At 50.2% G+C, this 22,998-nt stretch overlaps 1 protein-coding gene across 1 annotated transcript in view; it reads left to right on the top strand.

Moving 5' to 3' along the window:
• Positions 1 to 17,211, top strand: part of TRPM4 (transient receptor potential cation channel subfamily M member 4) — a 31,197-nt gene extending 13,986 nt beyond the window's left edge. Inside the window, 18 exon segments of the mRNA XM_037818997.1 lie at positions 319 to 431; positions 637 to 978; positions 1,136 to 1,270; positions 5,830 to 5,959; positions 6,132 to 6,277; positions 7,295 to 7,407; positions 7,778 to 7,852; positions 9,246 to 9,683; positions 14,489 to 14,531; positions 14,534 to 14,623; positions 14,698 to 14,727; positions 14,730 to 14,874; positions 15,084 to 15,261; positions 15,618 to 15,811; positions 16,024 to 16,156; positions 16,350 to 16,422; positions 16,514 to 16,619; positions 16,867 to 17,211. Of these exon segments, the coding sequence (XP_037674925.1) occupies positions 319 to 431; positions 637 to 978; positions 1,136 to 1,270; positions 5,830 to 5,959; positions 6,132 to 6,277; positions 7,295 to 7,407; positions 7,778 to 7,852; positions 9,246 to 9,683; positions 14,489 to 14,531; positions 14,534 to 14,623; positions 14,698 to 14,727; positions 14,730 to 14,874; positions 15,084 to 15,261; positions 15,618 to 15,811; positions 16,024 to 16,156; positions 16,350 to 16,422; positions 16,514 to 16,619; positions 16,867 to 16,871 (2,489 nt within the window). The 3' untranslated portion in view covers positions 16,872 to 17,211.
• Positions 17,212 to 22,998: the final 5,787 nt, after the last annotated feature.

The following is a 22,998-nucleotide window of genomic DNA, read 5'->3' as shown; positions in this document are numbered from 1 at the left end:
CAGCATCTCAAAGCAAAACTACAACTCCAGTAAATTAATCAAGACCTTCCCTGAATGGGCGGGGTCAAATCTCCATGGAAACATTCGATCAAGAGGTCATACCCTACTCAGAAAAAAATAATAAATCTGCTCCCACAAGTTTGCATTAAAGAATATGGTTTTTTTTTTGGGGGGGGGGGGGACATAATAGATCCAAACCAGCACAATGGTGAACAATGCCCCCCAAATACAGACTTCTAAATATAAGCAACACAGACCTGTATCATCTGTTCCCACCCTCCCCTGACTCCGCGCCCCGTCTTCCTCTCACCCCGCCAGCCTGTGGGAGCTCCGAGGCCTCGGCCTACCAGGACGAGCTGCGACTGGCCGTAGCTTGGAACCGCGTGGACATCGCCCAGAGCGAGCTCTTCCGGGGGGACATCCAGTGGCGGGTGAGGGGTGGGTCCCCGAGGCTGGGGGTCCCAGCTCTCTGCCTTCCACGATGGCCTGCCCAGCCTTCCCTCAATCGCTCACCCATCTCTGAGTGTCCATGTGTCCCCAGCTCGCTCCTGTCACTCATCACCCCCATACCCCCATCTCTTTCCCTTAACCTCTGACCTCTGGGATTCTGTCTGTCCACCGCTCCGCCCCCGCCAGTCCTTCCACCTGGAGGCCTCGCTCCTGGACGCCCTCCTGAATGACCGGCCAGAGTTTGTGCGCCTGCTCATCTCCCACGGCCTCACCCTGGGCCACTTCCTGACGCCGGCCCGCCTGGCCCAGCTCTACAGCGTGGTGCCCGCCAGCTCGGTGGTCGGCAGCCTTCTGAGCCAGGCTGGCCGCGGCGCGGGCACCAAGGCACCGGCCTCTAAAGCCTCCACCGAGCCCCGGCTCCCGGACATAGGGCAGGTGCTGCGGCTGCTGCTGGGGGAGACCTACGCCCCGAGGTACCTCTCTGAGGGTGCCCAGGACCCCCACTCTGGCCAGGGCTGCCAGGAGAGCGTAAGTGAGGACTGGGCTGGGCTGGGGGAGAGGGAAGTGGGGACCTGGAGACTGGACTAGGTCAGGGACAGTGGGTGGCCAGTGGCTGGGGGGTGTCTGCTGCAGCCAGGCAGGGGTCCCAAGCCCAGGCGGTCCTCTCCCGGCCCCCCGCCTGCAGGTGCATCTGCTCTCGGACAGGGCCACCTCGGAACTCACACTGGACGCTGTCCTCGGGCAGGCGCCCTGGAGTGATCTGCTGCTCTGGGCCCTGCTGCTGAACAGGGCGCAGATGGCCGTGTACTTCTGGGAGATGGTGAGTGCTGGCCCCGATCGCCGAGAACTCGCCTGCCTCCGTGTCCCCGGGCCCCCCCGGACCCCAAGCCCACCACCCAATTCCCTCACCTCCGACATCACTCTGACACCCCTCCTCCATCCCTGATCGATGACCCCAACTCTTTTTTGTTTCTTTACCCTGCGGTTTTTGTAACATGCTTCTTCACTTGGCTATATGTATTGGGCACTTTCCCATGTCCATACATATAAATCAATCTCATTCTTTCAAAATGTGGGCATGTAGAAGGGGCTTCGGCTTTTTCCTAGAGCTGATGGGTGCTCCTTGAAACATGCCATCTAGTTCATCTTTGTGGCTCCAATGTAGAAAGGGGCAAAAATAAGGTAAGGCCAGTGTTCTGGTTTGCTAATGCTGCTGGAATGCAAAACACCAGACATGGATTGGCTTTTATAAAAGGGGGTTCATTTGGTTACACAGTGACAGTCTTAAGGCCATAAAGTGTCCAAGGTAACACATCAGCAATCGGGTACCTTCACTGGAGGATGGCCAATGGTGTCCGGAAAACCTCTGTTAGCTGGGAAGGCACGTGGCTGGCGTCTGCTCCAAAGTTCTGGTTTCAAAACGGCTTTCTCCCAGGACGTTCCTCAAAAATGTCACTCTTAGTTGCTCTTGGGGTGTTTTTCCTCTCTTAGCTTCTCTGGAGCAAAAGTCTGCTTTCAACAGCCATCCTCAAACTGTCTCTCATCTGCAGCTCCTGTGTGTTCTTCAAAGTGTCCCTCTTGACTGTAGCAAGTTTGCTCCTTCTTTCTGAGCTTATACAGTGCTCCAGCAATCAAGACCCACCCTGAATGGGTGGGGTCACGCCTCCATGGAAATGATCTCATCAGAGTCATCACCTACAGTTGGGTGGGTCACATCTCCATGGAAATACTCAAAGGATTCCAATCTAATCCCCACTAATATGTCTGCCCCACAAGATTGCATCAAAGAATATGGCTTTTTCTGGGGGACATAATACATTCAAACCGACACAGCCGGGGTCCTCCAGGTGACAGAGATGAGTGCTGGAGTAAGACAGGTGGGATAGAGATGTTGGGACACATGAGCCATGGGATTCAAATAGGATCCAAGAGAGAGCTCACTTTTATGCTATAAAAATGTCTCGATGCAACGCCTTCCACTTTTGGCTTTTTCAGCCTAGTGGGCCATGGATTCAGCTTTTTTATTCTTTCATTGGGATAAATGCCATATAACATAAAATTCTCCATTTTAGCCATTTTGAATGTATAATTCAGTGGCATTTGTTATATTCACAATGTTATGCAACAAGCACCACTTCCAGAAGGTTTGCATCACCTCAAAGGAATTCCTAGACCCCTTAAATAGACAGTCCCCATTCCGCCTTCCTGGATCCCTAAGGGAAGTGTTGATGTGCTCTCTGTCTCTATGGAGTGGCTTATTCTTCATATTTCCTACAAATGGAATCATACAATACAATATGTGACGTTTTGTGTCTGGCTTCTTTCGCTTGGCATGTTTTCAAGGTTCATCCATGTTGTAGCATGGATCAGTGCTTTATTCCTTTTTATGGCTGAATATTATTCCATTGTGTAGATATACTGCATTTCATTTATCTACTTAGCACTTGATAGATATCTGGGTTGTTTCCTCCTTTTGTCTACTGTGAATAATGATGCTATGGACATTTGTATACAAGTTTTTGTTTGAACTCCTGTATTTAATTCTTTTGGTTATGTATCTAGGAGTGGAATTCTGGGTCACATGGAAATTCTATATTTAACTTTGTGATGAACTTCCAAACTGGTTCCCACAGTGGCTGTGCCATTTTACCTTTCCAGCTGCAATGTATGAGGGTTCCATGTTCTCCACATCCTTGTCAAAATTTGTAATTTTCCTTTTTTTTTTTTTAATTGTAGTCATCCTAGTGGATGTGAAGTGGTATCTTGTTGTGGTTTTGATTTGCAGTTCCTTAATAACTACTGATGCTGAACACCTTTTCATGTGCTTATTGGCTGTTTGTATGTCTTCTTTGGAGGAATGTCTGTTCAAGTCCTTTAGCCCATTTTTTAAATTGGGTTGTTTTATCATTTAGATTTTGAGTTATAGTTCTTTATATATTCTGGATACAAGATCCTTATCTCTCATTCTGTGGGTTGTCTTTTTACTTTCTTGATAGTGTCCTTTGATGCATAAAAGTTTAAAATTTTGATGAAATCCGGTTTATCTGTTTTTCTTTTGTTGTTTGTGCTTTTCATGTCATATCTATGAAATCATTGCCACATTCAAAGTCACAAAGATTTGCCCCTATGCTTTCTTCTAAGAGCTTTATAGTTTTGGCACTTACAGTTAGGTCTTTGCTACATTTTGAGTTAGTTTTTGGGTATGGTGTAAGGTAGGGGCCCAACTTCATTATTTTGCATATGGACGTTCAGTTGTCCCAGCACCATTTGTTGAAGAGACGTTCATTCCTCATTGAATGGTCTTGGCACCCTTGTCAAAAGTCAACTGGCCATAGATGTATGAGTTTATTTATGGACTCTCAATTCTATCACATTGATCTACAGATCTATCTTTATGATAATACCACACTGCTTTGATTACTGTAGCTTTGTAGTAAGATTTGAATTCAGAAAGTGTGAATCCTCCAACTTTGTTTTCCTTTTCAAGATTGTTTTGGTCATTCAGGGCCCCTTACAATTCCATATGAATTTTAGGATCCGTTTTCCCATTTCTGCAAAAAAGGCTGTTGGGATATTGATAGGTATTGCATTGAATTTCTATATCACTTTGGAGAGTAACACCATTTTACCAGTATTGTCTTCCAATCCATGAATACAGAATATCTTTTCATTTATTTAGGTCTTCTTTAATTCCTTTCAACAATGTTTTGCAGATCTTGCAGATCTTGCACCTCCTTAAAGTTATTCCCAAATATTTTATTCTTTTTAATGTAACTGTAAATGGAATTTTCTTAATTCCCTTTTAGGATTGTTCATTTCTAGTGTATAGAAATACAACTGATCTTTGTATTTTGATCTTGTGTCCTGCCACTTAAATGAATTAGCTGTAAATTTGCTGAAACACTAATAGTTTTTGGTGAATTCTTTAGGATTTTCCATATATAAGATCATCATGTCATCTGTCAATAGAGATAGTTTTACCTTTTCTTTTCCAACTTGGATGTCTTTTATTTATTTTTCTTGCCTAACTCTTGTGGCTAGAACTTCCAGTACAATGTTGAATAGAAGTGGTTAAAGTGGGCATTCTTATCTTGTTTCTGATCTTAGGGGGAAAGCTTTCAGTCTTTTACAATTGAGTATGATGTTAGCTGTGGTTTTTAATATTTGCCCATGATCACGTTGAAGGAACGCCCATCTATTCCTAGTTTTTTTGAGTGTTTTTATCATGAAAGAGTCTTAGAGTTTTGTTAAATGATTTTTTTTCCTGCTTCAATTGAGATGATCATGTGGTCTTTTCCTATATTTTATTATTTATTTTGTTCAGCTCTTTTAGCATATTTAGGACAGTTGATTTATAGTCTTTTCTGTTAAATCCAATATCTCAGTTTCCTCAGGGACAGTTACTAATTTCTCCTGTGAATGGACCTTACTTTCTTTGAATGCCTTATAATTTTTTGTTGTTGAAAATTGGATATTTTGAATATTATAATGTGGCATCTCTGGAAATCAGCTCCTCTCCACCCCTGCCCAGGTTTGTTGTTGCTGCTTCTTGTTGTTTGTTTTTTTTAGTGACTTTTCTAAATTATTTTTGTTAAGTCTGTATTTTTTTTCATGTGTGGTCACTGAATTCTGTTCCATTAGCTTAGTGGTTAGCTAGTGATTTGGCAGAGATATCCTTAAACACCTGGGACTAAAAAAACCACAATACTCTCCTACTCTTTGCAGATTGGTTCTGTGTTGAGAACTCTTTCACTGCTTAGACAGTTCATTTACAACCCTGTCTTAACTTTCACTTCCCGAGCCTAAAGGTCAACCAGAGGTGAAATCTTAGGGTCTTCTTAGGGGCCAGTGAGTGGTACGTTAAAATGCCACAATACTGCTCTCTTACTGAAATTCAGCAGTTTTTTCTTCATTAAGCATTTCACTCGTGTTGTAAGTTTTCTGTTAGATTCCAGAGTTTCAAAAAAAATTTTTTTGGATGTTTTTTGCCAGCTTATTCATTGCTTTTGTGGAGGAATGAAGTGTAGAATTCTCTCCTTTGACATTTTTGGTGGCATCTCCAACTACTTCTTGACCTGTCTTATGACTCCTGATGTTCTTCTAACTCTGTGCCCCTTGACCTCTCACCCCAGCCTGGCTCCTGACTTGTATTCCAGTCTCTGACCCACCTGACTTGTGACATTTTCATTTGCTGTCCAGTTTCTTCCAGATCCCAATACAAATTTTATCTCATCCTTGGTCCGATGACCCTGGTTCTTGATTTCTGACCTTTGATCCTGCCCCTGCCCTAGGTCATTGACTCCCCTCCTTCCCTGGCCCCTCTCTGAACCTCACCCCAAACGCTGACCTTACCCTTTACCCCTCTCTGTGTCCCTCCAGGGCTCCAATGCTGTGGCCTCGGCTCTTGGGGCCTGTTTGCTGCTCCGCGTGCTGGCGCGCCTGGAGTCCGAGGCTGAGGAGACCGAGCGGAGGAAGGACCTGGCGGCCAAGTTTGAGGCGCTGGGTGTTGGTGCGTGAGGCAGGAGTGCCTGGGAGCGGGGAAGCGGGGCTGCTCTGGGAGGTGTGCATCTCCCAACCTCTCCTCTCACAACCCATCCCCGTCCCTTTAAATCCCCTCCCCTCTCCTCTTGCTTCCTTCCCCCTACTCCTTTCCTCACCCATCACATAAATCCTGTTCCCAGACCTCTTTGGCATGTGCTACCGTAGCAATGAGAAGCGGGCTGCCCGCCTGCTCCTCCGCCGCTGCCCACTCTGGGGGGGTGCCACCTGCCTCCAGCTGGCCATGCAGGCAGATGCCCGTGCCTTCTTTGCCCAGGATGGGGTACAGGTGAGCAGTCCAAACCCCAACATCACCATCAGCCCTCACCCGGGCCCTGGGGAAGTCCACCATCTCCGCCAGCCCCTCTCCCAGGAAGGCTGCTCCTCCCCAAAGAAGCCCCACTCCTTCCACGGGAAAGTAGCCTTTCCCCACCAAAGCCCACCGTCCTAAGAAGTTCCATTCAGTACACAGGAAATCCTGGTGACCATGATAGGATGTCCCACCTCTCACCCCAGAAGTCTTCCCCACTCCCAAAGGAAATCTCCTTCCTTCCATAGGAAATCCCACCTTGTCCACAGGAAGACCTTCCCACTTTAAGACATCCCTCGTTCCAGTTCTCAACAATCAGAATGACCTCACTGGACAATATTTCTGAACAGAGGCAAACTCTGGTTGAGGAAATCCCACCCTTCCTATAGGAAATGCTCTTCCTGGGGAAGCCCTGCTTGTCCCCACAGTTACTCCCCATTTGCCAACCCTGACATGTTGGAAACTTTCTATTATCTTTAATTTTAATTGCACAGCAACTCAGAAAGTCCCATGCCCAGGACAGGAAGTTCTGGCCACCCCAACATGGTGTCCCATCCTCACCTGTTGGAATGACCTGGCTGGCATTTCAAAGAATTACCCAGAGTCCTTTGCTTTGAATAGTGGTTAAATTCATGGATTCCAATTTGTTGTGTTTTTTTTGGGGGGGTGGGGCCACTTCCTCAATCTCCCTGTGTCCCAATTTCTTCATCTGTGAAAAGGGAGAAAATACTACCACCTTCCCTCCTGGGGTTGTGGTGAGGGTTAAGTGAGCTAATTCCTGCAGTGTTAACCCAGTGTCGGGCACACATAGCCTTGGCTGTTGAACTCCCCCACCCAAAGCCTGGCATAGGCTGTCCTCTCCTTGACCACCTTCCCCTCTCCCTGATTTGGGCACTTGCCGTGTGCTCTAGAGCTGTGGCCCAGCGCCTGCCTGGGGTCTCAGGGAGGGGGCTGTGGGGGGAGAGTCAGGCTCCTAACCCTCCCCATGCCCCGCAGTCCCTGCTGACTCAGAAGTGGTGGGGGGAGATGGACAGCACCACGCCCACCTGGGCCCTGGTCCTCGCCTTCTTCTGCCCCCCACTCATCTGCACCAACCTCATCACCTTCAGGTCAGTCCCCGGGAGGTGGATGGGCAGGAGGGGGGCGTGCTCAGTTTCTCCTTCGTGGTCACTCCTGCCCACCTTTCCCACTGGGTGTCTCCACCGCTCTCCCTCCCTGTTCACTCTCTTTCCCTCCCCAGATTGGGGGGCATGTTCTGGGAGGTGAGCTTCGGGGGGTGCTCTCTGCAGGGTCACTAGGGGCAGTTCCTTTGCTCCTCTGCTTGGCTCTGAGGGTAGACCTCTTTGGGGTGACTCTAAGGGACACCTCCCTTGTGTCTCTGCTGTGACTCTGGGTGAAGAAGTTTGGTTCTCTCTGGAAGTTTCCGCTCCTGCTCTCTACTCCCCACTGTCTCTCACGCTGTGCTTTCCTCCATCCCAGGAAGTCGGAAGAGGAGTCCACACAGAACTCGGAGTTTGACATGGATAAAGGCATTAATGGGGATGGGCCTGTCAGGTGAGGAGGAGCTGGGGGTCAGTGCAGACCCCAGCTCTGTGTGACATGGGAGCCCTGGGAGCAAGGCCAGAGGTGGGAACTGGGGAGATGGTGACTTCATGGAGCCACTTAAGGATACTGAGAAAGTTTCCAAGATGCTTGACTCTGCCCAACTCCGGGCTCCATCACCAAGCGGCCCATCCCTGGAAGTCAAATTGCTTTATGCTACACGTGCTTATATCTCATGGTTACATTTATGTAGTCACTAGAGTGGGGTGGATTTGGTCCATTTAGGAATCTTTCACCTATTTTTTTGGCCTGACTCCAGGGTCCTTGCTCTTAACCACTGTTGTAGCAACCATGGTGGGGAGGTTACAGGTGAAATAACAGATCGTGTGGTTGGTAAATGGTAGAGCTGGGATCTGAACTCAGATCTCCTTGCTTTTGAGTCTGTCCTCTTGGCCATTGTAATCTACTGCCTCCACAGCGAGATTCCTGGATCCTCTCCCGGGGATTCCGACTCAGTGGCCCGGCCATGGGTGTTCAGGGTGGCAGGCACCGGGGAGTATTCTGTTCCCACTACACGATCTCATCACTGGGTGTCTGACCAGGACCCTGCCAAGGGTGAAATGGAAAATTCCAGACTCTCTTCCCTTGCCCTTAGGGAGCTTGTTCTCTCTGCATCTGATCGCCTTTCCCCGATACTTCTCACTTTCTTTAGCTTGTACTGTTCTTTCTGCTTATTTTCTTTATAACAGCTTTATTGAGATATAATTCACATACCATACAGTTCACCCATTTAACACGTACAATTCAGCGGTCTCTGGTATATCTGCAGAGGCGTGCGGCCATCATCACAGTCAAGTTTTAGAGCATTTTCATCACCCCAAGAGAAACTCCGTGCCCATCAGTGGTCATTGCCCATCTGCCCCCAGATCACACCCAGCCCCTGGCAGCTACTTTCTGACCCTGTGGATCTGCCTATTCTGGAAGTTTCCTGTGAAGTGGAATCATACACTGTGCCATCCTTTGAGGCTGGCTCATTCACTTAGTGTCATGTTTTCAAGCTTCCTTCCCCTAGTAACCCACATCAACACTTCTTGTCTGCTGAATGATATTCCATCGCATGGAGAGACCACATTTTGTTTGTTCATCTTGGGCTGCCTCCACCTTTCGGCTCTGTCTGGTTTTTGGAGAAGCGTCTCCAAGCCAGTTCATCAGACTTGGATAGTGGGAGAATTCAGAATGCAGAGATTAGACCCGGGAGCCGAAGGTCAAAGTGGCGGCAGAGGTCAGATGGGTATCACAGGCCAAGCAGGGTCGGAGGTCGTGAAGGTGCAGGAGGTCAGGTGGTGAAGGTCAGAGTTCAGAGCTCCTCCTGAGGCCTCCTCCCTGCCCTCCCTCTGTCCCCCAGGCCAGCAGACCCCCCAGAGAAGACGCTGTTGGGGGTTTCGAGGCGGCCCAGACGCAGCAGCTGCTGTGGGGGAGCCCTCCGGCGCCCCTGCCTGGGCCACTGGTCCCACTTCTGGGGGGCACCGGTGACGGCCTTCATGGGCAACGTGGTCAGCTACCTGCTGTTCCTGCTGCTCTTCGCCCGGGTGCTGCTCGTCGACTTCCAGCCCACACCGCCCAGCGCGCTCGAGCTGCTGCTCTACTTCTGGGCCTTCACCCTGCTCTGCGAGGAGTTCCGGCAGGGCCTGGGCGGCGGCTGGCGCAGCCTGACTACCGGGGGCCCCGGGCCAGGCCCCGGCCGGGCCCCGCTGCGCTACCGGCTGCACCTCTACCTCTCGGACACCTGGAACCAATGTGACCTGGTGGCCCTCACCTGCTTCCTCCTGGGCGTGGGCTGCCGGTGAGCGGGTGCCCCTTGGCCGTCCAGGCCCTGGCCCCAGGGCAACCTTTGACCCCTTGTTCTGGTTTGCTAATGCTGCCGTTTTGCAAAACACCAGAAATGGGTTGGCTTTTATAAAGGGGGTTTATTTGGTTACAAAATTACAGTCTTAAGGCCATAAAGTATCCAAGGTAAGGCATCAACAATGGGTACCTTCACTGGAGAAAGGCCACTGGTGTCTGGAAAAACCTCTGTTAGCTCAGAAGGCATGTGGCTGGTATCTGCTTGCTCCCACGTTGCGTTTCAAAATGGCGTTCTCCAAAATGTTGCTCTTGGGGTGTTTTCTCTTCTCTTAGCTGCAGCTCCTCTTCAAAATGTCACTCTCAGTTGCTCCGAGTTCCTTCTGTCTGTGAATTCCTTAATACGACAGATCCAATTAACACCCACCCTGAATGTGCGGTGTAGCACCTCCATGGAAATTATCCAACCAAAGCTCTTGCCCACAGTTGATTGAGTCACATCTCCATGGAAACACTCAATCAAAGAATTCCAATCTAATCAACAGTAATACGTCTGCCCCCACAAGACTGCATTAAATTATATGGCTTTTTCTGGGGGACATAATATATACAAACCAGCACACCCCTCCTACCCCATGGTCTCAACTCTTGGGTTCTCTGGGGTGGGTATCAGCTAAAGCCGACTTGGCTGGTTCTTAAAAAAAAACAAAAAAAAAGTCCCTCTTGATTGAAATCACTGCATAAAAATTGTCCAAAAGCGATTTGCTCACAGCTTTAGGGATGACAGGATTTGGAGCGAAAGTGGAAGCAAGAACCCACTGTTGGCCACTCAGGTGCAGCTGCTGTTTCTTGGAGGTCTGGAGGTTACCAGATGATTCTCTGAGCCCCCAAACCTGGCCCTGCAGCCTCACTGTTCTTCTCCCAAATCTCCATCCCCCGACACCAGGCCAGAGCCGGCACCACCCCCACTCCCTCCACTTCTCCCGCAGCCCTGCCCTCCTGCCCCCTCACTCTCTCTGCCCGGTCCCCTCCTCTCTGTTCCCGCCCCACCCCACACCTGCACCCTCACCCCAGCCTCCTCCCTGGCTTCCTTCTCAGACTCCAGTCTCCCCTCTCCAGTTCATGACCGCCATGAACCCAGAGGGGTCTTTCTGTGCTCAGAAGTGACCTTGCCCCTCACCGCTCACAGCCCACCCATGGCTCCCCAGTTTGGCCCAGGCCCACCCATCTCTGCAGGGCCGTCTCCCAGGTTCTTCCTCTTCTCCCATACATTCTCCAGCTGCTTCGAGAGCTGTTGGTGGTTCCTTCCCCACAGGGACAGGAGGTTTTGACTTTGATATTGATCCCAGGTATTTTGAGCCTGAGTATAAAATTTTAATCAGCATTCTACCCATACTGATGTATATTATCAAAGCAGTGTTTTTCAGTGACTCTAAAATTCGCTGTTGAATTTTCTCTGTGGGATGGTTAAACTATTTTAATTCTTTCCATTCTCAGTTTCTGAAATTATTTCAACTTGGTTAATTGGGTCATGTTTTTTGCCCATATCGAATTTTGCCAACATCTAGGGTCTGTCTTGGTGAATTTTACTTGTGTGCCTGTTACTGCTTTCATGTTCAGTTTTCCTGGGTCAGATTTCATAGATTCCAGTTTCATCAGGGCGGCGTGAATCTTCAGTCAACTTTTTAGTCTATAAAAGCCTTGACTAAGCACAGTTTCATCTGGTGTCAGTTTTCTTTTGATTCTCCTGACCAGCACATTATGTCATAAATGTATTAAGAGAAAGGTCATTTCTGTTTATATCTTAGCTATTTCCTAAAAGTACAAACTGTGAGGAACTTCTCTCAAATGTCTTCTGTTGTCAGGACTGGGTTGTGTCATGTTAGTGCATTTCTTCCATGAAAGTTTTCGGATCTTACTGTACGGTGCCCAGAGGAAGGGCAAAGCGTCAGTCAGAATGCTCCTTGGGACAAATGTCTTGTCTTTGGGTCTTGGTGCATGCCGTCCCCGCTTCTTGAAACACTTTTCCCTCCCCTCCTTTGCCAGGCCCACTCCTACACTTCCTTCAGGCCCCAGCTTTGCTGCCCCTGCCTTCTACAGGCTTTCCTTTATGCTCACCAGCCTCGAGACCCCTCTTCATACTCCTTCAGCTCCTGGAGATTCCTGGTCTGGGCTGTCTCCTCACACAAGGTAATAAACTCCTCAAACCACCTCTGTCTCATCTTCCAGCAACTTGAGACATTTTAAAAATATAGTCTTTTACCAAAGAAATGCAGAAACATGCCCTGGTTGAGGAAGATTAAGTAAATAAAGGACAGCATAGAAACCAAAGATTTTCCTCAGTCGTTTCAAGGATCTTCTCTTTGGAAGTTACACCATCAACCGTTTGGTGCACATCCTGCCTGTTCTTTTTCTATCTGTTAACCTGGAGAGATAACATAATTCTTTTTATACACAAATAGCATTGTATTTTATGTATTGTTTTGCAACTTTTTCTCTTTCTCCACAATGTTTCTGGACATTCTTTCCATGTCAGTATTTACAAACATACCTTATTCTTTGAAAATGCCATGTCAGATTCCAGAAGAAGAGGTTTTAGCCATTGTTGGCTGATGATCAGATGAGACAGCCTTCTCCTTGCCAGGAATAATGAATGAGTTAGTTCTTTTCATAGGGCAATGAGACAAAAATTCTGAACTTCAAGAGAGCTATTGGCTAGAGTTTCTTAACCAAGACTCTTTCATTTTCCACTCAAGATAATATTAAATTATAATCAGATATTAGCTGCTCTGGTTACAGTCCTCTACTGATGAGACTTCTTACCTTTTTTTTTTTTTTTTTTTGGAAGAAATCAGTTAAGAAAGCTCTCCTTTTGAGGAGAGCAGACACAGAGCTTTGCAGACAAACTGGTGACTATTTACAAGGTACAAAGGGACCCCAAAACTCCCTTTTATAACCTGGATTGTTGGCAGTGATGACCACGCACTCAAGCTTTTCTCAGCCAATGCACAGAGAGGCAAGCTTCCTCTATGCTACAGTAGAAATGATACAGAGTAAATCGACGTGAATAATTTATTCAAATAGAGCGCAAAAGAGAAGATGTTTTGCAGATCATTGACACAAACTCTTGTAACCTTGGATAACATATCTGCTGAGATGAAAGGGCTAAAGCCATGCATCACCATGCTCTTGGAAAGCCAACAGTGTCTTAGAGATTTTATCAAACCCACTGCTTTTCAGGTGAAAGGAGAATCAAGGCATGGGAAAAACCCAAAGATCTCGCTTGCCAGGGAGAAATTTCCACTGATCTTCAGAATTGAACAGATGAATCATACTTCACTTTTGCCAGTCCCCTCTGGATGGACATTTAGGTTGTTGCTAATTTTTGGCTGTTCTCAAATAATAAAAGGCTGAACTCCCAGATGTAAATTTCATGGGTCAAAGGGTAAATATATTCTCCATGTGGAGAGATTTCCTGCTAAAATAGTTTCAACCACCAGGGTAAGAGTGCGCCTCCTTGTGGACATGCTTTTCAATTCCTGACATTTTACCTTATTTCTAGTTAGGTGGGGCATCTTTTCAAATGTTTAATGGCCACATGTATTTCTGACTTTTTATATCTTTGCCCATTCTTTTAAATTGGATTCATGGAACTCTTGCATATATGTCTATTTAGGTGCTCTCTTTAAACTCTGGCTCCTAATCCAGGTTTGCTCTTCTAAATATCTCTTCACAGTCTGTAGCTTTTCTTTTCACTTTATATTTTCTTACACATTAAAAAATCCTTTATTTTGAAAAAATTTGAGATCTATAAAAATGTTGTTAAAATGGTACAAATCGTTCCCATGCACCCTTCACTCAGATTCCCCAAGTGTCAGCATCTTACATTACTGAAACCAGGAAATCTTACTCAAATTTCACCAACTGCCCCACTGATGTCCTTTTTCTGGTTCAGGATCCAACCCAAGATCCTATATTCCATTTAGTTGTCACATCTTTTTATTCTTCTCTCATCTGGGGCGGCTCCTCAGTCTCTCTTTGTCTTTCATTACCTTCCCTGTTTCGAAGGGTCCAGGCTGGTTATCTTGTAGAATGTTCCTCTATTTGGTTTGTCCAATGTTTCCTCATGATCAATTTAGGTTATACATTTTGGGGAGGAATACTGCAGACACAACGTTTTGCCTTTCTCGGTCCTTTAATGCACAGAAATTTTATATTCCAAAGTAGTTCAATTCACCAACCTTCTCCTTTATTGTGAATCTGTGTCTCAAATACAAGGCATTTATTTTCTTACAGAACATCTTACCTAACCCAAGGTCATGAAGAACTTCTATATCTTCTTCTAATTGTTTTTTTTTTTTTTTTTTAACATTTTGACTTTTACACTTGGTTTTTAATCCACCCAAAGTTTGTGTCTATTATGATGCAAAATAGGAATGTAATTTTTATTTTCCCCATACGAGCAGTCAAGGTTTACTGGACACTTCCAGTTTCCTGTTGGCTGCTTGTCTTTTGCTTACTGGTTTGCAGGAACTCTCTATATTCTGCCTTTTATAGGTTGGGGGAACTGTCCCAGCAGTGTGTCCAACTTGATTCTCACAGGGAGCATTTTGCTGCTAAGGCAGTCATTCGTTCAGCCAGGGTTTACTGGGTGCCAACTCCCTGCGTCCACTTGGTCCTGGGCATAAACCTCAGGGGACATTTGGCGGTCCAGGTGTCTGCCCTGCAGAATCATGGGGCTGGGATGACTCCATTCTGTGCATGTTGCGATCTGAGTAACCCCTGCCCCATGTGCCCCCACCCCAGGTTGACCCCAGGCCTCTATGACCTCGGCCGCACTGTCCTCTGCCCTCGACCTTCATGGTCTTCACTCTGCGGCTTATCCACATCTTCGCCATCCACAAGCAGCTGGGCCCCAAGATCGTCATCGTGAACAAGATGGTGAGGGGCAGTGGGGACTGGGGGGCAGGCTTGGGGGCAGGGGTCCAGGATCCTCATGTGGTCCTCTCCTCCAGATGAAAGACGTCTTCTTCTTCCCTCTTCTTCCTTGGGCGTGTGGCTGGTCTCCTACGGAGTGGCCACGGAAGGGCTTTTAAGGCCCCAGGACACTGACCTGCCAAAAATCCTGCGCCGGGTCTTCTACCGGCCATACCTGCAGATCTTCGGGCAGATTCCCCAGGACGAAATTGATGGTAGAGATGGCAGGGCCTGGCCCCCGCCCCCAGGGTCTTTGTTCCTCCATGTCTCTCTCTCTCTGGGTCTCCGACCTCCCTCTCTGGGCCTCTGTCCCTTTCCCTGGGCCTCTGTCCCCGTCTCGGGGCCTCCGTCCCCCTCCCTCTGGGTCTCTTTCTTTGTCGGGTCGCTGTCCCTCTGGCCCCATCTCGGGTGTTTCCGCCCACAGTGGGCTTCATGGAGCATATCAACTGCTCGTCGGAGCAGGGCTTCTGGGCGGGCCCGCTGAAGAACCTGGCAGGCTCCTGCATCTCCCTCTACGCCAACTGGCTGGTGGTGGTGCTCCTCATCGTCTTCCTGCTGGTGGCCAACATCCTGCTGCTCAACCTGCTCATCGCCATGTTCAGGTGAGGCCGGCTGCCCCCGACCACGGCCCACCGAGCAAGACCCTGAGCTTGGAACCACTGCCACCTTCCAGCCCTGACCTAACGCTGGCCAGCTGGATCCTGTCCCTGACCTGGACAGTGAACTCTGGCCTGAGCTGGACTCAAAACCTGATGCCAACCTTTATCCTAATCCATGACACCATCCCCAATATGACCTCTGACATCTGACCCTTGTCCTCTTTACCTGACTTGTATTCTCGTGCTGAAAAAACCTCTGACTTTACTAATCCTGACCCCTGCCCGCTGCCTTGGACCACGAACAGATAGTGCCTGACATCTGACCTTGATTCCCTACCCTTGACCTCCGACCCTCGCAGCCACACGTTCGGTAAAGTACAGGGCAACAGCGATCTGTACTGGAAGGCGCAGCGCTACAGCCTCATCCGGGAATTCCACTCTCGGCCCGCCCTGGCCCCGCCCCTCATCATCATCTCGCACGTGCGCCTCCTCCTCAGGCGACTGCGCAGACGCAGGTCCAGCCTGCTGGCCTCCCCGGAAGCCGAGCATTTCCGTGAGGGCGGGACTTGGCCCCAGGGAGACGCGCAGGGGGCGTGGAAAAGTGGAGGGGGAAGGGCCAGAAGCGCTCGTGGGCGGGGCCTGGCAACCCAGAGGGCGGAGCCCGGGAGCACGCCCCGGAGGTTTGCGGCGCGGAGCTGGACCTGAGGGGGCGTGGCCCGGGCTGGGGGCGGGCCTTCTGAGCCTGCCCGGGACTCCGCCCTCCAGGGGTCTACCTCACTAAGCAAGCGGAGCGGAGGCTGCTGACGTGGGAGTCGGTGCAGAAAGAGAATTTCCTGCTGGCACGCGCTCGGGACAAGCGGGAGAGCGACTCGGAGCGTCTGAAGCGCACGTCGCAGAAGTGAGCGCGGGGGCGGGGCTTCCGGCCAACAGGGGCGGGACTTCCGACCAACAGGGGCGGATCCCGTGACTAGGGCGGGGGAGGGAAATGCTCGTGCTGGGGGCGGAGCCTGAGGGGCGGGGCTCACGGGCGGGGCTTCATGGGTGGGCGGGGCTGTGGGCTGTGGGCACCGGCCTGACCCCTCGCTCGCTAGGGTGGACACGGCCTTGAAGCAGCTGCGACAGGTCCACGAGTACGATCAGCGTCTGAAACGGCTGGAGCGGGAGGTGCGGCTCCGAGGCCGGGCTGGGGTGTGGGCTGGAGTGGGCGGCCGTGGGGGCACCAGTTACCTGCCCTGACGTCCCTCCTGCACCCCAGGTCCAGCACTGCAACCGCGTCCTGGGCTGGGTGGCCGAGGCCCTGAGCCGCTCTACGTTGCTGCCCCCTGGGGGGCCACCACCCCCACTCTCGCCTGGGCCCAAAGGTCAGTGTATAGGGACACCCCCCCCCACACCTGGCTTCTGTTACTACCCGCGCCTGTATCCCTGGTTTTCCAGCCTCTGTTAGTGTATTTCTGCGAGTTTTTGCTCTCTCACCTCCCTTCCCATGTCTCTGGGTCACTCTTTTCCTTCGTGCTTCTTTGTCTTTCTCTTTCACTAGTCTTTGCCACTCATTGATGTTTTCTGCCTCCCTGTCCCCCATCACTTGCTCTTTGCTTTGTCTTTCCCCAGACTGAGCACTGCCAGTGGACTCCAAAGAGTCGCCCCACTGGCGTTAATTGTTTCCAGTGTGACGGCCCAGCTGGGCCTCGCCTCGCTTGGCCTTGGCCTTGAAGTGGCCCCCACACCCAGGGACCGCCACTGGGGTCGCTCTCAGGGCCTTGGCTGGGACCATCATTCCCACAACCCATGACAGTCCCAGCTCCTCCAAGAACCAGCCCCGCTCTGGGAGGACCAGCCTCCAGGGGCCCTGGCCCAGCCAGCTGGGCTGGGGGAGGCTGGAGGGATTTTGGGGTACAGGGACCACAGTCACTACTCACACTCCCCACACTGGGGAAATAAAGCCATTTGAGATGAGCAGGTCTGGATGCTTGTTTCTTGGAAACTGGTGGGTGTCTAGATCCTTCTGGGATGGTGGCTCGAGCGGGGTGGTGGGGTTGGGCTCCTTGGGGTTTTGCTCCCATATTTCAGAGTCTCTCTGGAGCCCCTGGTCACCAGCCTAATTTAGCTTCTTGTCATGGCCCACGGGGTCACCAGTTACCAGGCGGACTTATTGCCCCAGCTGAATCAGTGATGTCAGTTATTATAAGATTTAGCCACTTTCAGGTGTCATTGAAGTGACCTGTGTCAGGTAAGTTTGGGCCCTTGATTTTATCTGCGAGATCACCTTCAACCATCTTTAAAACCTTGGCAGCTGGATTTAGTCTCTTTGTAAGGTCAGTGAACTCATTCGTTTTCACGCAGATTGGGTCTATTTATAAAGGAACGCCATCATCAGTTGCTAGGCAGACTCAGCCTCGGCCTGGCTCAGTGATGTCATGGTTAGGCGGATTTGCCACTGTTGTACATGGAGTGATGCCAGCTGTTACCAGGCAGCCTTAGCTCCTTCCTGGGGTGAGTGATCACTTCACTGGTAATTTAGCAGCTTTAACCTTTGGTCTCTTCAATGAGGTCACCTGTTCCCTGCAGGCTCCTTGGTGAGAATGGTGACAGCACCTGCTTCTGCCTGGATCTGGTGGGTGGGCAAGGGGAGGAATCTGGGACAATGGGGGTGGCCTATAACCAAATGAAGGCCCACGCCCGGGCCTTCTGCCCCTATAGATGGGTGCACGATTGAATTCTCTCTCTCCTTGAGTAGGGGGCAGCGGGGCTGGACAATGGGACAGAACCAAGTCAGGATGACAAAGGATGCAGCTGCTGTGATGGCTGCCACCTCTGGATGAAGGGACGCCCCCAGGGGCGGGGATGAGCTGCCAGGAAAGGGGACTCTGGGGTTTCCGCCTGGAGGATTTTCTCAGTTGAAATGCTGGGCTGCTTTGTCCCATTGGCTGGTAATGTGGATGACATCACCAGTTCCTGGGCAGATTTCCCAATGGGGTCCAATGCTCTACTCGCCACGAGGGCAGGCCTTAGGGTAATGAGGAAGAGTGGGGTGCCCGGTGGATGTAGTCATTACCCCCTTAGCCTGGGCAGAGGGAGAGGGGGATGGAGAGGGTGGGTCGGAATGCCCAGTTTCTTTGAGAAAGTGATCAGGGTGGTGGAAAGGAAATGGAAGAGACCAGACTCCTGGGTCTCCAGGGGCCTGGAGATCTTTGACAGAGGTGGGGGTCAGAAGGCTGGAGTGGGGTTTGCAGCGCTGAGCTGACTGTGGCTTTCTATGGACAGTGCCCCCATGTCTGTTAGGCACGAGGTCAAACAACCAAGGGAAGTCTGGTGGCGCTAGGGTAAATGGGGTGTCTGCTGGGAACCAGAGGGTGGGGCCAGGGAAGGGGCCTCCCACTGGGAAAGGTGATAAACAAGCAGGGAGGGTTCTGGATCCTCCCATTCCTGTGGAGGGAGGGTGGGGAGTACGCAGGGCTCAGCATCACCTCCTGGACCCACAGCTGTGTGCTTTAGTCAGGTTAGGTTCAGTTATGCTGCAGTAACAAACAACCCCACAATCTCACTGGCTTGCCATGCAAAACTGTGCTTCTCATTCCCATTGGGTGTTGCTTGTGGCTCAGCTGTGTCTCTGTTCCACATCCCCTTTTTTCCCAGATCCCAGGCTGAAGGAGCAGCTCCTATTTGGGACATAATAGTTCATATCAGAGAAAAGAGACAGAACCACATCATGGCTCTATGTTTCCACCTGAAAGTGACACACTTCTATTCGCTTTTCAGGGATCAAAGCATGTCACATGGCCATGCTTGCAGTCAGCAAAGGGGCAACAATTAGTTGGGAACAACCTACCCCAGCATGTTAGGGCTACAGCTATGTTCTTAAAGAACGTGATGCCTAAGATGGCGCTACTGACAACCTTGGATAGACACGAGGTTGTCCAGGAACCTCCTGAGGCAATGTTGGGGTTATCATTGTTGCCAGATCCACATGGAGGGTTGGGATCTGAATTCAAAACAGGGTCATGAGTTTGGGTGGGGCTAGATATCCCAGTGAGAGACAGCGAGTGTGTGTGTGTGTGTGTGTGTGTATGTGTGTGTGTGTGCGCACGTGGTGAGTGGAGTTGGTCTGGGGCCAAGGCGTGGGATAAACTCAGGATTTGCAGTGGGGTTAGATCTGGAAAAAGCAGAGGTTTAGGTGGGTCATGTGGGTTGGGAGATTGGGGTGGCCTTTGAACGGCCTCGGATGTTCCCTGAGGAGCAGGATGGCATCTTGGAGAGGGTGGCAACAACGTGAATGAACCCCCATGGTGCTCAACCTTGGTCATGTTGACAATTGGAGGAGACCCTGGGAACCAGCATCTTCGAGGCCGTGAAGGCCAGTCGTGAGCCCTCAGGGCTGCGTGGGCTCAGCACATATATTCAGGGAACTGCCTATGGGCCAGTGCCAAGCTGGGCACAGGGACAAGGCGGTGAGCAAGCAGGCATGGCTGTTCCTGCCCAGATGGAACTCACAGTCAATGCCCCAGAAACCTCCCAGAAGGGTCTGTTCCTGGAGTCTGGATCCCCCAGCGCCAGAGGCCAGTGGGGCATCTGGGTATCCTGAAGGTTTCTGGGAGTTTGCCTCCTGAGGCCACTGCTGTGTCAGGGTCAGGTGGTGACGGGAGGTTGGGAAGAAGCTGCTGGACCCCTGGAGCCTATCGTGCCCTCACTTCTTCCCCAGCCCCTTGCTATGGGTGGGAAGCCTGAGGCCCCAAGGGGCCACCTGGTTCCCAGCAGATACCCTGGCAGGAATGTGGGGCTTGGTGCTGGTGGAGATGCTGACAAGGGTGTGTAAACTTTGGGGTGCATCTGAGGTTTGGAGGAGCCCTTCTGGATAAGTGTTGCTGAGTTGGTGTGCCACAGGTTGATCCCAGGTTGGAGTCCTCAAGTAAGGGGTAGCCTGTCCAGACTGGGGGTGCCTTTGAGTTGTCTTACCCCCCTCTTCAATTTCTTTGCCTCCTGGGGTGGGGGTCCGGGGTGACAGGGGTGGTGGAGAATCCTGTCTGGTAGATGTGACCACGGTGGTCAGCGACACAGTGGCAGATGGGTCAGCCACGGCACGGTGGGGCTGGGTGGTGGAGGATCAGTTAGGGTTCTCCAGAGAAACAGAACCAACAGGATACATGTACACACACACACACACACAAATATCAAGAGATTTATTTTAAGGCATTGGCTTGCACAATTGTGGGGGCTGGCAAGTCCAAATTCTGTAGGGCAGGGACATTCCGGTAAAACTGATGTTGACATTTTGGGTCTGAATTTCTTAGGGAAAGCTGGCCGGCTAGAAACTCCAGTAAGAGCTGATATTGAAGCCTTGAGTCAGGAATCTGTAGGAAGGCCAGCAGCCTGGAAACCCAGAGAGGAGCAGAGGGTGAGGTCTTGGGGCAGAATTTCTTCCCCTCTCTGGAGCCCTCAGTTCTTGGCTCTTAAGATCCCCCACCGTTTGGATGAGGCCCTCCCATATGGTCAAGGCCATCTCCTTTAAAGTCAACTGATGGTGGATGCTGATCCCATCTACAAAACACCTCCCAGCAACATCTAGGCCAGTGTTTTACCAAACAGCGGGCCACCCTAGCCCCTCCAAGTTGACACATAAAATTAACCATTGCAGGGAAGTAGGGGTACCCCTGGGAAAGAGCAGGCCACGCCCGGGATGTTCAAAGCTGGGTCTTACCTCCTGGAAAGGTGCCCACGTCACTCTTAGCTTGCCAGTTCCTGGTTGACTTAAACGAGAATTTGTTGTCTGAAGGTTTTGAAGGTTAGGAGTTGCATTCTGGTGTTGGCTCTCCTCTGTCAAGGCGGTGTCCTTGGTCTCCTCACGTGGCTTTCTCTGACTTCTGGCTTCTCTGCATCCCAATTTCCTCTCTTTATAAGGTTCCCAGCAATACGGATTAAGATCCATCTTGATTCAATTTGGCCACATCTTAACTAGCAGTAACATCTTCAAAAGGTCCTGTTTACAAATGGGTTCACACCCACGGGGATGCTGATTAAAAACGTGTCCTTTGTGGGGGAGATGATTCGGTCCCCAACAGTGTCAGAAACCCAGGAGGTGTCCTTCACACGCCCCCCTCTTCTCATCCAGTTTCTTAGACCCGGGCCATAGGTTCTATCCTCAGATGTCTGGGGGTCCATCTCCTCTGTCAGCCCTGCTATTCGAGACTAATTCAAACCCAGCACCTCTTGTCTGCCCTATTTTGATGGGTCTCACTTCAGTGGGACAAGAACCCCAACCATCCTCACCCCCACTAGTTCCTACTTTCCAATGGAAAAAAATAACTCAGTGACAATAAGCAAATTATTTCCTGGAGTGTGGGGGTGGGTGGGCACTGTGTACATCTGCCTTGGCAGTAAGGGAACAGATGATACAAACTTGAGTCGATAAATACATACATGTCTTTAAAAAGTCTAATTATTGGAAAATTGCAGGCCTTGCACGCACGGGGTTGAGGCAAATATGCATAATTATATGTGCAGGGTTTAACTAAACCACACATAACAAATTAAAGTGGTGATGGCAAGGCTGAACCGAAAGCAATTATTGGTTAAATAGCATGAAAGCCACCAACAACCCAAACATCCAAAATCCCAAAGCAAAACATCCTTCCCCCAAACTGGAGAAATTCCAAGTATCTGCCACTTTGGGTACAGAGCAGCTCTGAGTCTTCGCCAAGTGTCGTGAGGCAACCAGACTTCTCAGGAAGATGCTGAATTAGTCCTCAGCCATCCAAGGAGTGATAATGGTTATGAAGATGAAAATAAGAAAAGAGCTAAAATGTGGTTTTCTCTGACTCCTGGCCTCTGGTTTTTTCTCCTTATAAGGCCCATCCTGATTCAGTTAAGCCACACCTTAACCAAAAACAGCATCTTCAAAAGGTCCTAGTTACACAAGTTCACAACCACAGGGATACAGATTAAGGAAATGTCTTTCGTTCAGGCACATAATTCAGCCGACCCAGGATGCCAGCCTTGTAGCCCAGTTGAAAGGTAATGTGGCGGTGGCTGCTGAGTCAAGGGGTTGCTAAAGCTGAAGTAAACGGTGTCAGAAATGAAGACCTTGCTATTTGATATAGAGCTTTGGGTGGCCTGAAAACACTGGAAGACCCTTGAGCTGCTGCCAGCTGCTCAGAAGCGAATGTGGCAGCAAAGCCTTGCTAATAAGGTAGAGCCAGCCAGGCTAGTGTTCCCGGCCCCGGCCACACTCCGATTTGGAAATCAGAGCTGCGTGTGGGGGTGGCCATAATGTTGACTGGGGGACAACATGGTGGCCTATGCCTGGAGGCAGAAAAAAAGAGGTCCCAGTGGCCCAGCAGTTGCTGGATGCTCCAAGGTGCAGCAACTGACCCTTCAGGAAGAGCCAAGGGATAAAAAAGTCCAACAAGGGTCCCTGCCCATTGCCCCCCACCGCTGTCCCCAGAGTGGCCTCCCTGCCCGCTCCTGGTGCTCCTGGCTGGAGTTGGCTGACTGGAGTTGGCGGTAGACCCTGACACAGGCATGTTAGACTCTTTGGTCCATGCTCCCTGAGAGGGAAAAAGCACCTGAATTCAACTGATGAAGTCTGGGCAAAGCTGGCTCTGAGGAAGGGACACTAAAGTGACCTCACCGGGTAGGGCCCTTTAGCTCAACTTAGTGTACTACAATTGTGGCTTCCATTATTGGATGCTTCTAAGTATCTGTTCTGGTTTGCTAATGCTGCCTGTTACGCAAAATACCAGAAATGGA

This window comes from Choloepus didactylus, chromosome 27 (genome assembly GCF_015220235.1).
Source record: "Choloepus didactylus isolate mChoDid1 chromosome 27, mChoDid1.pri, whole genome shotgun sequence".
In the NCBI taxonomy this organism is placed as follows: domain Eukaryota; kingdom Metazoa; phylum Chordata; class Mammalia; order Pilosa; family Megalonychidae; genus Choloepus; species Choloepus didactylus.
This window is presented reverse-complemented; position numbering and strand designations above follow the sequence as displayed.